The sequence below is a fragment of the Lissotriton vulgaris genome, chromosome 1_2 (genome assembly GCF_964263255.1).
Source record: "Lissotriton vulgaris chromosome 1_2, aLisVul1.2, whole genome shotgun sequence".
NCBI classification, from domain to species: domain Eukaryota; kingdom Metazoa; phylum Chordata; class Amphibia; order Caudata; family Salamandridae; genus Lissotriton; species Lissotriton vulgaris.
The window spans coordinates 322862799-322877614 of record NC_141686.1 but is presented as its reverse complement, the minus strand read 5'-3'; the positions used below and the strand labels follow the sequence as shown (position 1 = coordinate 322877614).

The 14816-nt window shown below is 45.6% G+C and overlaps 1 protein-coding gene across 1 annotated transcript in view; it reads right to left on the bottom strand.

Moving 5' to 3' along the window:
- Positions 1–244: 244 nt before the first annotated feature.
- Positions 245–14816, bottom strand: part of MED19 (mediator complex subunit 19) — a 32543-nt gene continuing 17971 nt past the window's right edge. The window contains exons 2-6 of the mRNA XM_086953379.1: positions 11407–11529; positions 10588–10721; positions 7777–7873; positions 2782–2876; positions 245–1584 (exon numbers count right to left, since the gene is read on the bottom strand). Of these exons, the coding sequence (XP_086809505.1) occupies positions 1516–1584; positions 2782–2876; positions 7777–7873; positions 10588–10721; positions 11407–11529 (518 nt within the window). The 3' untranslated portion in view covers positions 245–1515. The remainder of the gene's footprint in view (positions 1585–2781; positions 2877–7776; positions 7874–10587; positions 10722–11406; positions 11530–14816) is intronic.

Sequence of the window (14816 nt, the reverse complement as noted above, 5' to 3'; positions counted from 1 at the left end):
TTATTAATCAAACACCTGCACTTACCTGCATTTCATAATAAATTCACCCACTGGTTGTTTCACTGATCCCTAGAAAACAAACAATATGCCCTATAGTAATAGATCACTGCCCCATGTATCTGTTTTTTTTCTGTATCCGTTGCAAAATCTTGCCCAGCAAAGCACTCAACATGAATCTTGGATTAGAAGGCCTGTGACGGAGAAGAACAAAGCCTCCAATGTAGTAAAGATGAGGTAAACAGTATAGGCTTGCCATTGTATTTATTTAAAATACACAAAAATAAAAATAGGATAATGTTTTATAAACATAAATAACCAAAACATAAGGCTGATGTGATAATCAAACCTTTGTTCCATTACAAACAAATTATACATTTCAAAAGAAACAGAGGCAGAGCTATTGGCTCAGATTTTTAGAATGGAATTCCAGTCATTTCCGAGACCCCTGAAATCTCCAATGCCAAATCCAGTCAGCCTCAATGTTCGCAACGAAGGCTTGCACTCTTTCATTGTGCACAGGCCAATGTACATGTCTGAATCCATGGGAGTTCCACATCCATACATGCAGGCAGTCTTTCGGTCTGTAAAAACAAGTTTGCGCCTTTGTGGAGGTTATCGGTGGGTCTGTGTCCTTGAAATACCCCCTGCGATTACCAATCTTGTCTGCAGACAAGCTGGATACTTGCGATGGAGCGCAGGAACCATGCTCCTTACACAACCATGCAGATGTCTATGATCCCCCCAGGACTCACAAACAGGATGGGTATGTACACAGCCTTGCCATTTATAGTCTCAACGCACACATTTACGTACAGTTCCAACAACCCATGGAATTCTTCGAACAGTGGGGTTAGGTCGGTCTATACCTTTGCATCCATGGTTTGAACTCTCTGCCGAGGCCGATCAACCAGTCATTGGTCTAGATCTCTCTAATGAAAACGACTAGTTGTAGAATGTGACCATGTTTGAAAGCCTGGTTCATACGCTATATGCACAGGACTAGTTCTAAACACCCTGGAATTTAGGTGATTTGGCTACAGACAGTTTAGAGGTTTGTACTTTCAAGCCCTAGGTCCATGCTGTGGTTTAGGAGCCCCTGGAAATTCCTAGTCAAGTGGCTAGAATGTTGCTTTTGTCATTTCAATATATTGTGCTAAATTTAGGATAGCCTAAAATACTCCAGGATGGATGGCTAGCTTCCAGGCAGTCAGTTTGTAAACTTCGTTCACACGCTGTACACAAGTCCAAAGCCACCTAGAATTCACCAACTCACGAGGAAGAACGTAGATCATCTTGGCAGGTTAAAGCAAAACTCGTTCTGCATACACAGGTTGTCCAAGTACAGGTCTGAAACTCACAGTTCCTGAACAAGGCTCAAGTCATCAATAGCACCAAGGTTGGCCAATGGGAGTCTCCACTTTACACGCTCCCTCCAGGTAGGGCACAAGCTAAGGATGATAGAATGGTGCCCGTTTCAACCATCTTTTTGCCAGAGTGCGCCCTTTCACAGAACTTCTATCGAAGGCTGCTGTTGCTGCTGGCCTGAGAGCTTCCAACACCAGGGTGATCCGGGCTGTGACGGTTCTGCAGGAAATAAAAAGATATGTAATTAAGTTTAGTGTTGCTATTGTGTCTGACCAAGAGCACACGGCAGGCCTTTGTCTTTGATGAAACACAAGCTGGAGGAAAAAACCATCTGGAGCCTGGAGGAGTCAACTTAGGATCAATGTGGCAAGTGGAGGTAGTTATTAGGTGACCCGCAGAACACACATTAGCAAGAGGCAGCTGAAGAGGGAATCTGGGTACTTGTTAAATACTGAGCTTCGTTCAGTGAAAACAGAGACATTGCCATAAACATGCGCTCAACAGGGTTATACACAGGATAACAAGACTGAACAGGGTCTTCTCAGGACATGGGTAGCACAGGGAGATGATAACTACGAAAGTGATTAACCCAGACAACCCACATCAGGAAAACATAACAGGAAATATGGGACTAGCAGAGCAATCTTACTGCAGGATCCGCATCAGGAAAACAAGTTGAAACGTGGGAGTGTAACTCTCTGAAAGACCCTCATGCAGCACCCCTTTAGGAAGGCACGTGGAAATGGGGACCTGGTATAGGACCCTGGCCTCTGATCCAGGGTGGAAATAACAAGTGACCACAAGAGGATAATTGGTCGGCGATCCAGGGTGGAAATAAGAGCTCACCAATAGAGCACAACTGTCATGGAGACAGGGACAATTTAAGTGACAGGAAGGATCTGTCCCCCCCAAGATATTGTGGTAGACAAAAGAAGCAACTGATACCGGAAGTGAGAGTTCCAGCCAATACACGCGACAGACAAAGCGACCTACAATAGGAGAATGTGTTGGAAGCCGAATGTGTGATTCAACAGCCATTATTACCAGGAGCGCGTGTAGACAGACTGGCGTAAACTACATTGTTTTACTTTGTAGGAGGACCATTCTCAGACAGCCAACAACCATGTCTGAAGACACTTGTCACACAAGGAGAAGACTCATTGGGCAAATACGGAGAAGAACCAACAGGTTCATCACGTACAAGCAAGTGAAATCAAAACACAATATTCCACAGGTAGATAAGCCAGATTTGAGGCAACAATGCTTCCAGTGGACGTCTGCAGGGCAAAAGATCAGAGATGTGTCCTCGCCCCTGCCCCAGATGACGTGTCCTACCCCACGTCATGGACTAGAAAGTAACCAATGCTGTATTTTATTTTAAGGTAGTCTTGAGATGTCAACATTTTCTCCGCTCACCTTTTTTTTCTTTTTTTCCTTTTTCTTCTTCTTCCGCTCTGGATCTTCCTCTTTCTTCTTTTTTTTCTTCTTGTGATCAGAGTCTGAGGGTGTCTCTGGGGAAAAGGTTCATAGGAAAGACATATTAAGATAATCACGTTTGACAGTCCTTAACATACCGCCATTATTCCTCTGCTTTTGCAGTTTTTTGGGCCCCACTTGTAGTGCTCGCTATTAAAGGAGTGAAGCTAAGCAGAACCGGTCACTTCATTTTATAGAGATGGGCTCCTCAGACCAGGAAACAATACTCCAGATAAAGCCCCTGCTAGAGACATTCACAGTGATGACAGATCTTGTACATGATTTCCCGTTCCCCATCATAAAAAGTTTTAATGAGTCACATGTCCATTCTCAAAAGTGCTTTAGAAGCCTTTACTTGGTAGGACGACAGAGGACCTGTACCTGCAACCTGGTGTGTAACGTATGACAGTTCTCCCCTCTTCGACTAGGCAGTGTTGAGTTCTACAGGTATTCACTTCATGGAGACCCAACATCATCGCCTCTCACTTACAATCCCACTTTAACTAGATTCGAGCCTGGATGAACTAAAAACATGTTGGAAGTTGAACTGGTTTAAGTCAGTGCGAGTGAGGACGGTATTTCTCACTTAATGCCAAAATCTTTTGGGACTCCCAGGGAACCAGCCTAACCCCAGTATTGAAGGTTCAGACCTCGGGCCTCTATTACATTCAGATATTTCACTTGTTCCTCCTGTTGCAGCAGCCATGAACTGCTGTTTATTTTCTTCTTCAAGTCATTAACAAATGTGTATTCCATCTCACATTTCTTCAACAAACTGCAGTTGTCGGTCCTAGTGGACGCGAGCAGTATATCTCTAGCTGTACAAGCAAGTTCAGGTGCTCCCAGGGAGTGCAGACAACAGCTGTGCAGGTTCCATCATCCATGATGAAATAAGCAAGCTCAGGAGGTCAACCAGAGCTGTGCAGGTTCTGCCATCACTGCTGAAATAAGCAAGCTCAGGAGGTCACATGAGTGCAGACCAGAGCTGTGCAGGCTCTGCCATCCCTGCTGAAATAAGCAAGCCCAGGTCACAGGAGTGCAGACCACAGCACTGCAGAGTTCACCATCCCGGATGAAACCGAATGCTTGGGAGGTGAAAAGGAGTGCAGACTAGCACTGCAGGGTTCACCATCCCTGATGAAACAGAATGCTCAGGAGGTGAAAAGGAGTGCAGACCACATAACGGCAGGGTTCACCATCCCGGATGAAACAGAATGCTCGGGAGGTGAACAGGAGTGCAGACTCAAACACTGCAGGCTCTGCGATCCCTGACAAAAGTCATGCTCTCCAGCTGCAAGAACCAGGGGTAAAAAGCATGGCAGCTGCAGTGGGCCACAACAGGACCACATTATCCTTAGCAGTAAAATGCTTTAAAAAGAACGCCTCATTCCGTCATCTGGGGCAGGGGCAAGGACACATCTCTGATCTTTAATAATAGCTGGTTCAGGGAGCTAGAAAAGGTGACAAATAGATTTATTTGGGCCAAGGGTAAAACAGGCCGCAGCCAAAAATTTCTGTCACTCCCAAGAGAAAGAGGTGGGCTCGCGCTACCAGACTTTAAGACCTATTACTGGGCAACGGTCCTACAATACATCAAAGGTATGCTGGGGGGGGGGGGGGGGGGAGCGTTTTAGACAGATGGAGAGGTAGAGATGGTGTCCCAGACGTATATGAATTAGTAGTGAAAAACTCTAACCAATGGTTACTCACATATGAGGAGAGGAGCTATCACAAAAAAGTAAGGTTTAAGACCTTGGTGGCCGCAAGATCAGTCTGGTCTGGGATAAGGAGAAAATTAAAACTACGGAGAATGAACTATTATACCCCTCTGTATGGGAACCCATCACTGCCGGGGGTATTTCACGGCCCAGTTATGAAGGGCTGGGATGTATTAGGGGTTAAAACTATCGGGAACCTTATAGGGGCAACCGGTCTGATCTCTTTTGAGCAGGCACAACGCTTATATAACCTAGGGCTTAGAAACTTCTTTAAGTACCTACAAGTGAGGTCAGTTCTGATACAGAAACAGGGAGGAGACATGAATTTTCAAAGAATCGAATTGCTGGAATGTGTAAGGGATGAAGGGGGAACCTCCATCTCGCAATTATACAAAGAAATTTGTAAAAATAAAAAGGATGATTGCGAAAGAATGTACGAGAAGTGGAGAAACAAATTAGGTCTAACAGGAAATGAGGCAGAGAAGTCATTAAAACTATCAAATTCGGTCTTGTGGCAAATTTACAATCTCAACACTACAAGACTTTGTTTGAACTTTACTACACTCCTCATAAAATAGCGCAGTGGGGGGGAAATAGCGGGGGAATCTGTCCGAGATGCCAATCCACGCAAGCAGATACTATACACATGTTTGCATCATGCCACTCTTTGGATGTATATAAAAAAATCTTTGGAACCATTTTTTGCCGACTCTCTGGGGATACATTTAACTTTGACAGATGAAGTTATGATTTTGGGTGTAGTGAGGGCGGGTGTAGATGTTCTTCACCACGAGTTTCTGTATTTAGCTATGACCCTTAGCAGATTATGCATAGCCACACTCTGGAAGGATCGTAACCCCCCAACATTACAGCAATGGATCTCACGTGTACTGGCGATATATGTCTTAGAAATGGCCCTATATGAAAAAAGAGGGAGGGAAAAAAAAGGCCGGTCGGAGGATATGAGCCCCAATAATTGAATGGAAAAGGAGACTGGGAGAGATTTAAGACGAATTAAGGGGAAAGTCAGACGCAATTAAGATTATAAGATATTTCTTAATGATGGCTTTCTATTAATTCTGAGACAATTTTTTCCCATTTGTTAGCCTATTTTACCCAGTCTAAAGCCCTTTGTGTGTTTTTGGAAAAAAAATATACTTTATTTGTTTTAAACCTATTGATAATGCTTTCTGAATTGTAAGATACATTTTTTAAAAAAATGTTTTTGTTTGTTTCTGTTTCTCTGGCAATGTATTATGAATCTGTAAATCTGATGTTGATGGAAAAATAAAAAAATATTTTTTTAAAAAAAAAAAGCCTCATTCTATATACAGAAAAGTAAACACCATAACAATCTTTTTCTGTCTTTGGATTTTACCTTTTCACCATTCATTTTGATGTTCTGTGCATAAACCTATGTGTATCCATTCTAACATCAAGACCTTGGAACACTGAACTTTCACCCTGTGCTGCTGCTTTCTAGTTCTGTGTCTTAAGTAGACCCTCCAGAATCTTGCGGTTGAAATTGGAGAAAATCGACCCTCCTTGTATTGGGAGAGCGGTCGCCACTGGGCCAATACAAGGAAGGCTTCCTGCATTCCTTAGGGCCACGATGACTATGCCCCCTGGCCTGCTGAGTTCCCCATGAGCCATAAACATTCTAAAAAATAAATGCCCCCCTCGGACCGCCTCATGCCCTGCGGGTGGAGGGTCTAAAACTTGATGGAAATAAATGCTCCCCTGGGCCAGCTGCGCACAAGGCACCCGAGGGGCAGTAACTAGTCAAGTTTTCGGCCTGCTGCCAATAGGGCAACTTGGACCCAGGCCCTAATCATTTTAAAGAATGCATGCCCATTGGGCCCACCGCGTGCAGTGTGGGCGACGGGCTCAAAACTTGATAAACGTTAATGTCCCCCAGCTGACACGTGGGTAGCTGGCCCAGGGAGGGCATTACTTTTTATTGTATTGTAATTGCATTTATGTAGCGCTTACTACTCCCGACGAGGCGTTGAAGAGCTTTTTTAGTGAATAGCACATTACTCCGGAACCCATTAAGGATTAGTGGTGAATTAGTATAGTGAAATATGAAAGTAAGATACACACCACTCAAATTAGTCAGGTATTTGTATTGAAGAGAACAGTGGCAGGAGAGAAGAGGGGAGGATTTAGAATGTTCTTTGGGGAGCTCATAGCAGTAGGAGGAAGGCTGGGATGAGTAAAAGGTAGGTGAAGGGGGAAGAGTCAGAGGGAAGGGTTTAGAAAGGCTTAATTTTGGGGATCTGAATAGTAAAGAGGTCTGAGATGATGCAAGGAGGGTTAGAGTAGGGAGGAGTCCAGAAAGGGTTATTTTGAGGATTATAGTAGTGTTATGGGGTTTGGGATGAGGTAGAGGATACATTGATAGAGGTGTAGGGTGAAAAATAGGGTAGTGCATTGGAAATAGTAGAATGAGGTTTGAGATGAGTCAGTTGAGGTAGAGGATAGATTGAGTTTTGGGCATGTGGCGGGCACAAAGTGCTTTTTTTATGTTTAGGGCTTGCCGCCCATGGGGCAGTGGTGGGCCCAAATGGCATTTTTAAAAAAAATGTTAAATATACATTAAAATATCTAGATAAAGTACTGCAAAAATGCCACAACATTTTCTAATCCATACTGCAATATCCTAGAGGTGATCTGCTTAGGTAAACAGCTCTGCGTTGTGTCCAGGCCGCTGCTTCTCAGACCACTTTCCACCCTCATTACATTGCTCAATTCTTCCTCTTCTCTGGGGTGTTCAACCCTCTCACATTTCTGCTTCATTCACAGACCAGCATTACCAGACTCAAATATGAAAGCGTAGAGGAGAGCTGACTGAAAGCTGAGCCCCGTGGCCACCCGTCCATCACCTTCACTCTCAGACTGGACTCCATTTACCAGCACACTGAGCAAACTAAGACTTAATCCAGCTCACTGAGGAGTCTCCAGCCCTGGCTGGACCGTCGCTTATCCATTGCATCACACACGCTGCTCAACCTTCATTCACATTACAAGGCCCTTAGAAATGGAACACCTTTGAATGACTGGTCCTCCATGGAGTTCAGGATGAAGGGCTAGTGTTTAACAGGCAAACATGTGTCCATCTCTGTGCGCTTGTGCTTTATCCGCCTTCTCCCGAGGTAATCATGAACAGAGAAGGTGGAAATCAATAAAGATCCATAGGGTCTGCTCCTCAGATTACCTGGTGGCACAGGGTCCTGCGTTCGGCTCTGCTTGTGCTTGTGTTTACTCTTTTTCTTTGGGGGCTGGATGTGCATCAAGCGACACTGCTCTGGCAACTAGAAAAAAACATAAAGCAGACATAGCAAATGAGTGAAAGAAAGGAACAACGCAGGGGGCCAGTGCTACCTCCATTACTAAATGGAGGAAAGAGCATATGTTTAGGGCATCTGAAAAACCCTTTCCCTTGACTCCATGCAGAGTCCAACAGGAGCCAGGCTCTATCAAGCCGCCCTCTCCTTCTAGAGTGACAGTAAAAATCTAGCAGCAGCCAATCTCTCTCAAGCTACCCTCACCTACTAGAGTGACAGCAAATCCGTTCCAGCACGCAACTGAAGCAAAGCGACAAATAGAGCAGCACTCATATCAAAAGACCCACAACTACATGGCAATCTATGCAAACCACCATAAGACTGTGAACCAGGGGGTGGCCTCTCTTCTAGAATGGCGGCTAAGAGGGAAGATCATGGTGTCTTAGAATCCCAGCCCCTGAGTGGATCAAAAGCAGGCGATGTCTTTAATGCCAAGATTCCAAAAAACAAGAGAGAGAGACCCATCGCACACAAAAGAAAAGGGGTTGAGACAAGTAACAAAAAGATGTTCCCGGTGGTATTCTATCAAATCAAGCTGTCCTCTTACATACACATCCACTCATACTTGCCCCACATACAGACTAAATGCCTTGTTGACAGTACAAAAATATCTCCTTTATTTAAAAATATATATATATATATATATATTCACTTTTTTTTCGTTTTATACACCATAAAAAGTTCAGAAAAGCAATTTCATTAAAAACACATGCAATTCCATAAGAGGAAGAAGCAAACTTTTATATCACTGTCTCATTCACATAGATATGGCTTAACTTGTATGACACCAAATACAATATATTTCTTTATGTACCAAGTCATTACTGTTGCTCCATCGCAATTTATGAGCATATATCATTAAAATATATGATTATAGATAACACCAAATTCACAATATAAAAACAATATTCAAAGTGAAAAAAAGTTGTTGATGCAGTGTTTTCGTGGGATGAGATTGGTTGACACCACTTTTTTCCGGACAAACTCACAAGTTAACCCCTTCCATGCTGGGCCGATTTTGCTCGTGTGCTAGGCTTTTAAAGAATCAATGGCTTTATGACGGCCCCCAGCCGTCACGAGCACCGTAATGCATGAAGGATGGGGGCCGTCATCAGCATGGAAGGGGTTAAAAAACAGTATTGTTGAATTTAAAATAGAATTGTGGTTCATGTATAGTTACATGTACATTGTATTGATTTGATTTATCCCTGGGGTTCTGTTAACACCTCCTGTTGTCCTAGGATTAATGAAGGAATAAGCCAATCCTATAGTTAGAGGATGTCTAGATGCTTCAAAGCTTCAACAGTGGGATTCATCCATTTCTGTACACCGTAATCCAAGTTAAGTGTATACCTCCCTTCAGTTTATATAGGTTTTACATAGAATATCGTTGGGGACCACACAATCTGCCAGCGGTATAAAGTGTACGTCTGGTACGTATATTTCTCTCAGCATTCTCCTTAGAAAGCGCCAATATTTACTGATACTTGGTAGCGGGATTATCATACGTGTATAAATCAATCGGGACGTCCTTCAAAATTTCCTTCAAAGGTAGCTGTTAGCGGGATGATCATACATGTGTAAATCAATCGGGACGTCCTTCAAAATTTCCATCAAAGGACGCAGAGAGAAATATTTGTACAGAAGTATATTTTATAATATTGCAAGATTAGGTGTGGTCCCCAACGATATTATATGAATAACCTATATAAACTGAAGGGAGGTACAACTTTTTTCTCTTTGAATATTGTTTTTATATTGTGCATTTTGGTGTTACCTATAATCATATATTTTAATGATACATGCTCATAAATTGCGATGGATCGAAGTTGCAGGAGATGGTCGCAAACATTGGGACACCCTGGGATTATATTCAGGACTGACACACAACCCACTCCCCTCCCTGGTAGAGGTGGTGTGTAGCCCCGACCTCCAGAGCGACATGGCCCCCTTTTTCAGAATCCTGCTGGCATTGGGCCCTATTAGAGCTGGCTTCCTCGGTTCCTCGGTTATACTAGGCACGGCAGCAGGTCTCTTGCGGCTCCCTAACCCCTCCTTGCTTAAGTGTCCTCCTTTTGGTGTACTCTATATCCACAGTTTGGCCTACGACGCACCGCGTCTGAAAATTCCGCAAGCGGTCCAGAGGTAAGATTCTTAGGCGCGGTTATGCCTTTTGTGCAGGCGCGGTCAGGAGACTCCTGTTAACCGCAGTTACACAACCCATCTGTCCCCCCTTCTTTACGGACGTGGGGGCACGTATGAGTGTATGTAAGAGGACAGCTTGAATTGATAGAATACCATAGGGGACATCTTAATGTTACTTTACTGTCAAGATGGCAGTCATCTGCAGTAACAGGTTTGACACGTGCTGCGCCCACACCATGATCCAGCTGCACAGAGGGCATTGGTGGGCCCCAATTTAGCTACAAGTCTGGTGAAATGCAACTCATCAGTGGCCACCGTATGTCCAGTTTTTGCTATAAACCATAAGGTAGCAGGTGCTGTGATTAATACTGCATCCATTGGCATGTGAATTCACTGCTGCGCTCACCTGCTTCATGGCACTTACTCTACCCCAGGAGCCGAGTAATCTTCCCCCTGGAAAATACCCCCAGTAAAGGTGGCTTAAGCATGTGAAAAGAACCAGTGGCTACTTCAGGGATGAACCTGTTCATCCTTACCGGGCCTGGGTGAAGCCGGAAGCCGGTCAGCATGGTCCCCGTCAGTGGATTGAAGGAGTTCCCACAGATGGGAGGTTTCTCAATCAGGGAACGGAGGCTGCTGTTATCATGCGATCCTGGCATGTCAATCGTACCTGTACAGGATTGAAAAATAAAGAGGTAATACAGACATCAATACCTCTGCAGCAACCCTCTTCCTGTGGAGGTATCACCGGTTCATGAACCTTCCCGAAGCCGCTCTCCCGGTGCTCCCTCAAATACCACTTGCTAATATGAATACAAGTAATCAGTGTGTAGAACAGTCCCAGATTATTTTGTTCTACATCAACAATTCATTGCATTTCTATTTCCCCTGAAAGAACATTTAATGGAGTCACAGGGCCTAAGTCCCGGATAAGAACGCGGTTTGTTATACAAGAGCCTCTTTAATGCCCACTGTGCGCTGATAAACACAGGGTTCCCGCTGGCCAGGCCCGCGGCTCTCCCTCCAACGGTAGCTCCTGCCAGCCAGGCCCAGCTTCCCTCCCTCCAACGGTAGCTCCTGCCAGCCAGGCCCAGCTTCCCTCCCTCCAACGGTAGCTCCTGCCAGCCAGGCCCAGCCTCCCTCCCTCAAATGGTAGCTGCTGCCAGCTAGGCCCAGCATCCCTCCCTCAAATGGTAGCTCCTGCCAGCCAGGCCCAGCCTCCCTCCCTCCAACGGTAGCTCCTGCTGGCCAGGCTCAGCGTCCCTCCCTCCAACCATTGCTCCTGCCAGCCTCGCCCAGCATCCCTCCCTCTAACAGTAGCTCCTACACGGGAAGTCCTCAAGCCCTGGGCTCACCTGGGAGGTCAGGCAAGAAGTTGCTCAGCTTTTCCTTCACCTTCTTCCCACAGAACTTCATGAAGGCGTGCTCCAGGCTAAAGTGGGTGATGAGGTTTGTGCTCCCAGTCAGCTCGGTGGCACCTATGATGGGGTGAGAAGAACATCCAATCTTAGAACAGGTCTGGAGCACAGAGAGATGACAGAGGGACAACCAGGGGAATGTGGGGAGCCATGGACTGGATGCCAACACTTGGACACTACACTGGGTGTAACAAGCCAAGAAATGTCAGCACATGTTGTGCTTTAGAATTAGCACCCCACAGACTATAAGCGAATACACAGCTGATCAACAAGAACAAGACACAGCAGGAATTTAATTAGTGCTGCTTCATTGTGTCACAACAGAAGATCAACATGTTTCTACCGTTTTACCCTCAACAGAGGGGTATGGCATTCTTCGAGACCTGTGAGTGAAGTGCTACTGCGTAAGGAAAGTGTCTAGAGATACAAACCCTAATGATCCACTGACGGTCAAACTGCAGTTGTCGGGTGAGATGCCTCAACTTGGGAACCCTGGTGTGGGGCTCAGGGTGCTCTCTTTTCTGTGCAGTGAGAGCGCCCTGCTATATTAGGAGTAGTCCGTCAGAGCGCACAGTCCAGGCACTGACCAGGGATAGCCTGTCAGAGAGCGCATGTGCGCACAGTCCAGTCACTGACCAGGGATAGCCTGTCAGAGAGCGCATGTGCGCACAGTCCTGGCACTTTTATTGAAATAAGTGCTGTAGATGGCCCGCACACACTTCTGTCCACTCACTTTCTGTGCTAACCTGCAAGATGTTTTTGAGGGATCTTAAGGTAGCGAATGGTTACTGTGCAGCATCCTGGGTGGGAAACTTTTTATCACTCCTGCCCAAGGACCACCAATACCATTTAACTCCAATCGTACTACCAAGTTACTCACTATTACTTCTGGACTCTTGAGGGGTAGCTAAGTCAAGCAGTCTAGGCTCACTGTAGGATGTGGTAGGGGTTAGATATTCAGCTATTGAACAGCACAGAAAACAAACATCCAACTCAACTTCCAGCAAATGCGATGTCTTCAAAGAAGTAGGGGGCTCTTAATCACAGGCAAATAAACTACAAGGCACAATTTATTTATTTTAAAAGGTTTTATATAGCGCTGGCTAGACCCGGAGGTATGAGAGCGCTCTACATGAGTATCATACCATACTTGCAGGTTACACAGTTACTAGAGCCTAGCAACATAGTTACATGTAAGGGCGAGACAAACAAAAAGGACATATGTAAGGGAAACAGCAGGCAAGGGGAGAGATTCAGGCGAGGGGGTAGAAGCAGGGGAAGTAGACAGAATCAAGGAGGGAAACAGGAGGGGAGGGTGAGTGACAGAGCATGGAGAGAAGAGGGGGAGGGTGGCGGGGACACAAACCGGTAGACGAGTCAAAGCTGTGATCCCAGGGGAAGTGGTATCATTACCCCATCTCTGATGCGAGAGGCTACCTATACACAGTGGACACTATCAGAGGGGTCTCAGACTCCAAGGCTTACATACTGGATCCTTCCCCAAAAAGGGGAGAGGGAGTGCTTTGGCAAGGGGGTGCCATACCAGACCGCAACTGTGAGTGGCTCCCTTGGCGCTATGGACTCTCTCAGCAGACCTCCTGGGGATGACAAACACTAAACGCTTTCAGGCGCTGTACATGTTAGGAACAAGTTTCCCTCAGTAGTCCGAATACAATAATCCAAAAGTGGTAGACAAAGTCACTTAGAAAAGAAACGCTGTTTCTTTGTGGCAGCCAAGGAGCAAGTCTAGCACCAAGCAAGCTGCATGGGTGCAGTTCTCGTCTAAGGCCAATTTCAGCAACAATTCATGTATCTTTTTATTTCCTTTCTTTGTTTTGGACTTTTATACAGTGTGGTGAATGTTGGTGGTGAATGTTGGCGAAACCCAACATGCACAGGCACATGTAGCAGCAGAATGAAGGATACAGAAACGAACACTCTCGACTTTAAATCAAACACCATTCCACCATTGAGTCCCCCTAAAAGGAAGTAGTTGTTACAACTTGTGTGCTGAACGAATGCATGCTAATGCCGCGCTTGTTCTATTGTCGGCACTGTGTTGACACAGCGTGATTCCGGCTTTGTCCCAAAGGACGTTTCCCCCACTAGCCCCCAGCATTTCAAGCACCCCAAACCTACTTCCTTCTGAAAAGTGTCCAGAACCCTAGAAACAGGTATTCAGAAGTACAAACACTGACTGCAGCGACAGTGATGACAAACACTATACAACTAGTAAGTACCAACATACTAGGAACTACATCTACCATAATGCAATGGAAGAATTAGTGCAGACTTGCTGCAATTTTGACTCCATGGCTGCTGGAGAGGATGGGATGGGATGGGCAACCACCCACAAGTCCATAAAAAAGAGTGAGTCATGACAACCACAGCCCCAATCTTCCAAGGAGTTAAACCAGCTCACCAAAGAGAGGAACCCAAGAACAATGAATGGGTGGGAGTAATTCCAGTATGAGACCATGGCATTAAGGACAGTTCCGGCCTTCAAGAATGCCTGGATGCTGAAGATACCATACAGCATGAAAACCCAAAGGTTACAGCTCTTTAAATAATGGGATAACAGCACATGATACAGAGAGAGGACATTCCTTAAACAAGCATTTGCAATGCAATAGGTCTCGCATTAATTAAGTTTGAGCTATTCGCATTGCTAAATATTGCAACACCAATTGCAACAAAAGTCTATCAATTGTAGGCCAAAAAAATGTGTATTTGTAGCAATGGTGACATGCTGCGCTTTAGATGAATATGTTTAAAAGTAAAATGCGCCATACTGCGATTGCTACAATAGTTAATTGTGGATGCGTTAACAATTGATGTGCGCACTGATGGCTGGTGGTGTGTGTACCTGTAGGAATTGTGCCCGGATGGCTGGAGGTGTGTGTGCCTGGTGGAAGCGTGCACTGACGGCTGGTGGTGTGTGTGCCTGGTGAAAGCGTGCACTATTGGCTGGTGGTGTGTGTGTGCCTGGTGAAAGCGTGCACTATTGGCTGGTGGTGTGTGTGTGCCTGGTGAAAGCGTGCACTGTGCCTGGTGAAAGCATGCAATGACGGCTGGTGGTGTGTGCCTGGCGAAAGCGTGCACTAACAGCTGGTGGTGTGTGCGCCTGGTGAAAGCGTGCACTGACATCTGGTGGTGTGTGTGTGTGTGTGTGTGTGTGTGTGTGTGTGTGTGTGTGTGGTGGAAGCATGCACTGACGGCTGGTGGTGTGTGTGCCTGGTGAGTGTGCACTGACGGCTGGTGGTGTGTGCCTGGTGAAAGCGCGCACTGACGGCAGGTGGTGTGTGTGCCTGTAGAAATTGTGCCCTGATGGCTGGTGGTGTGTGTGC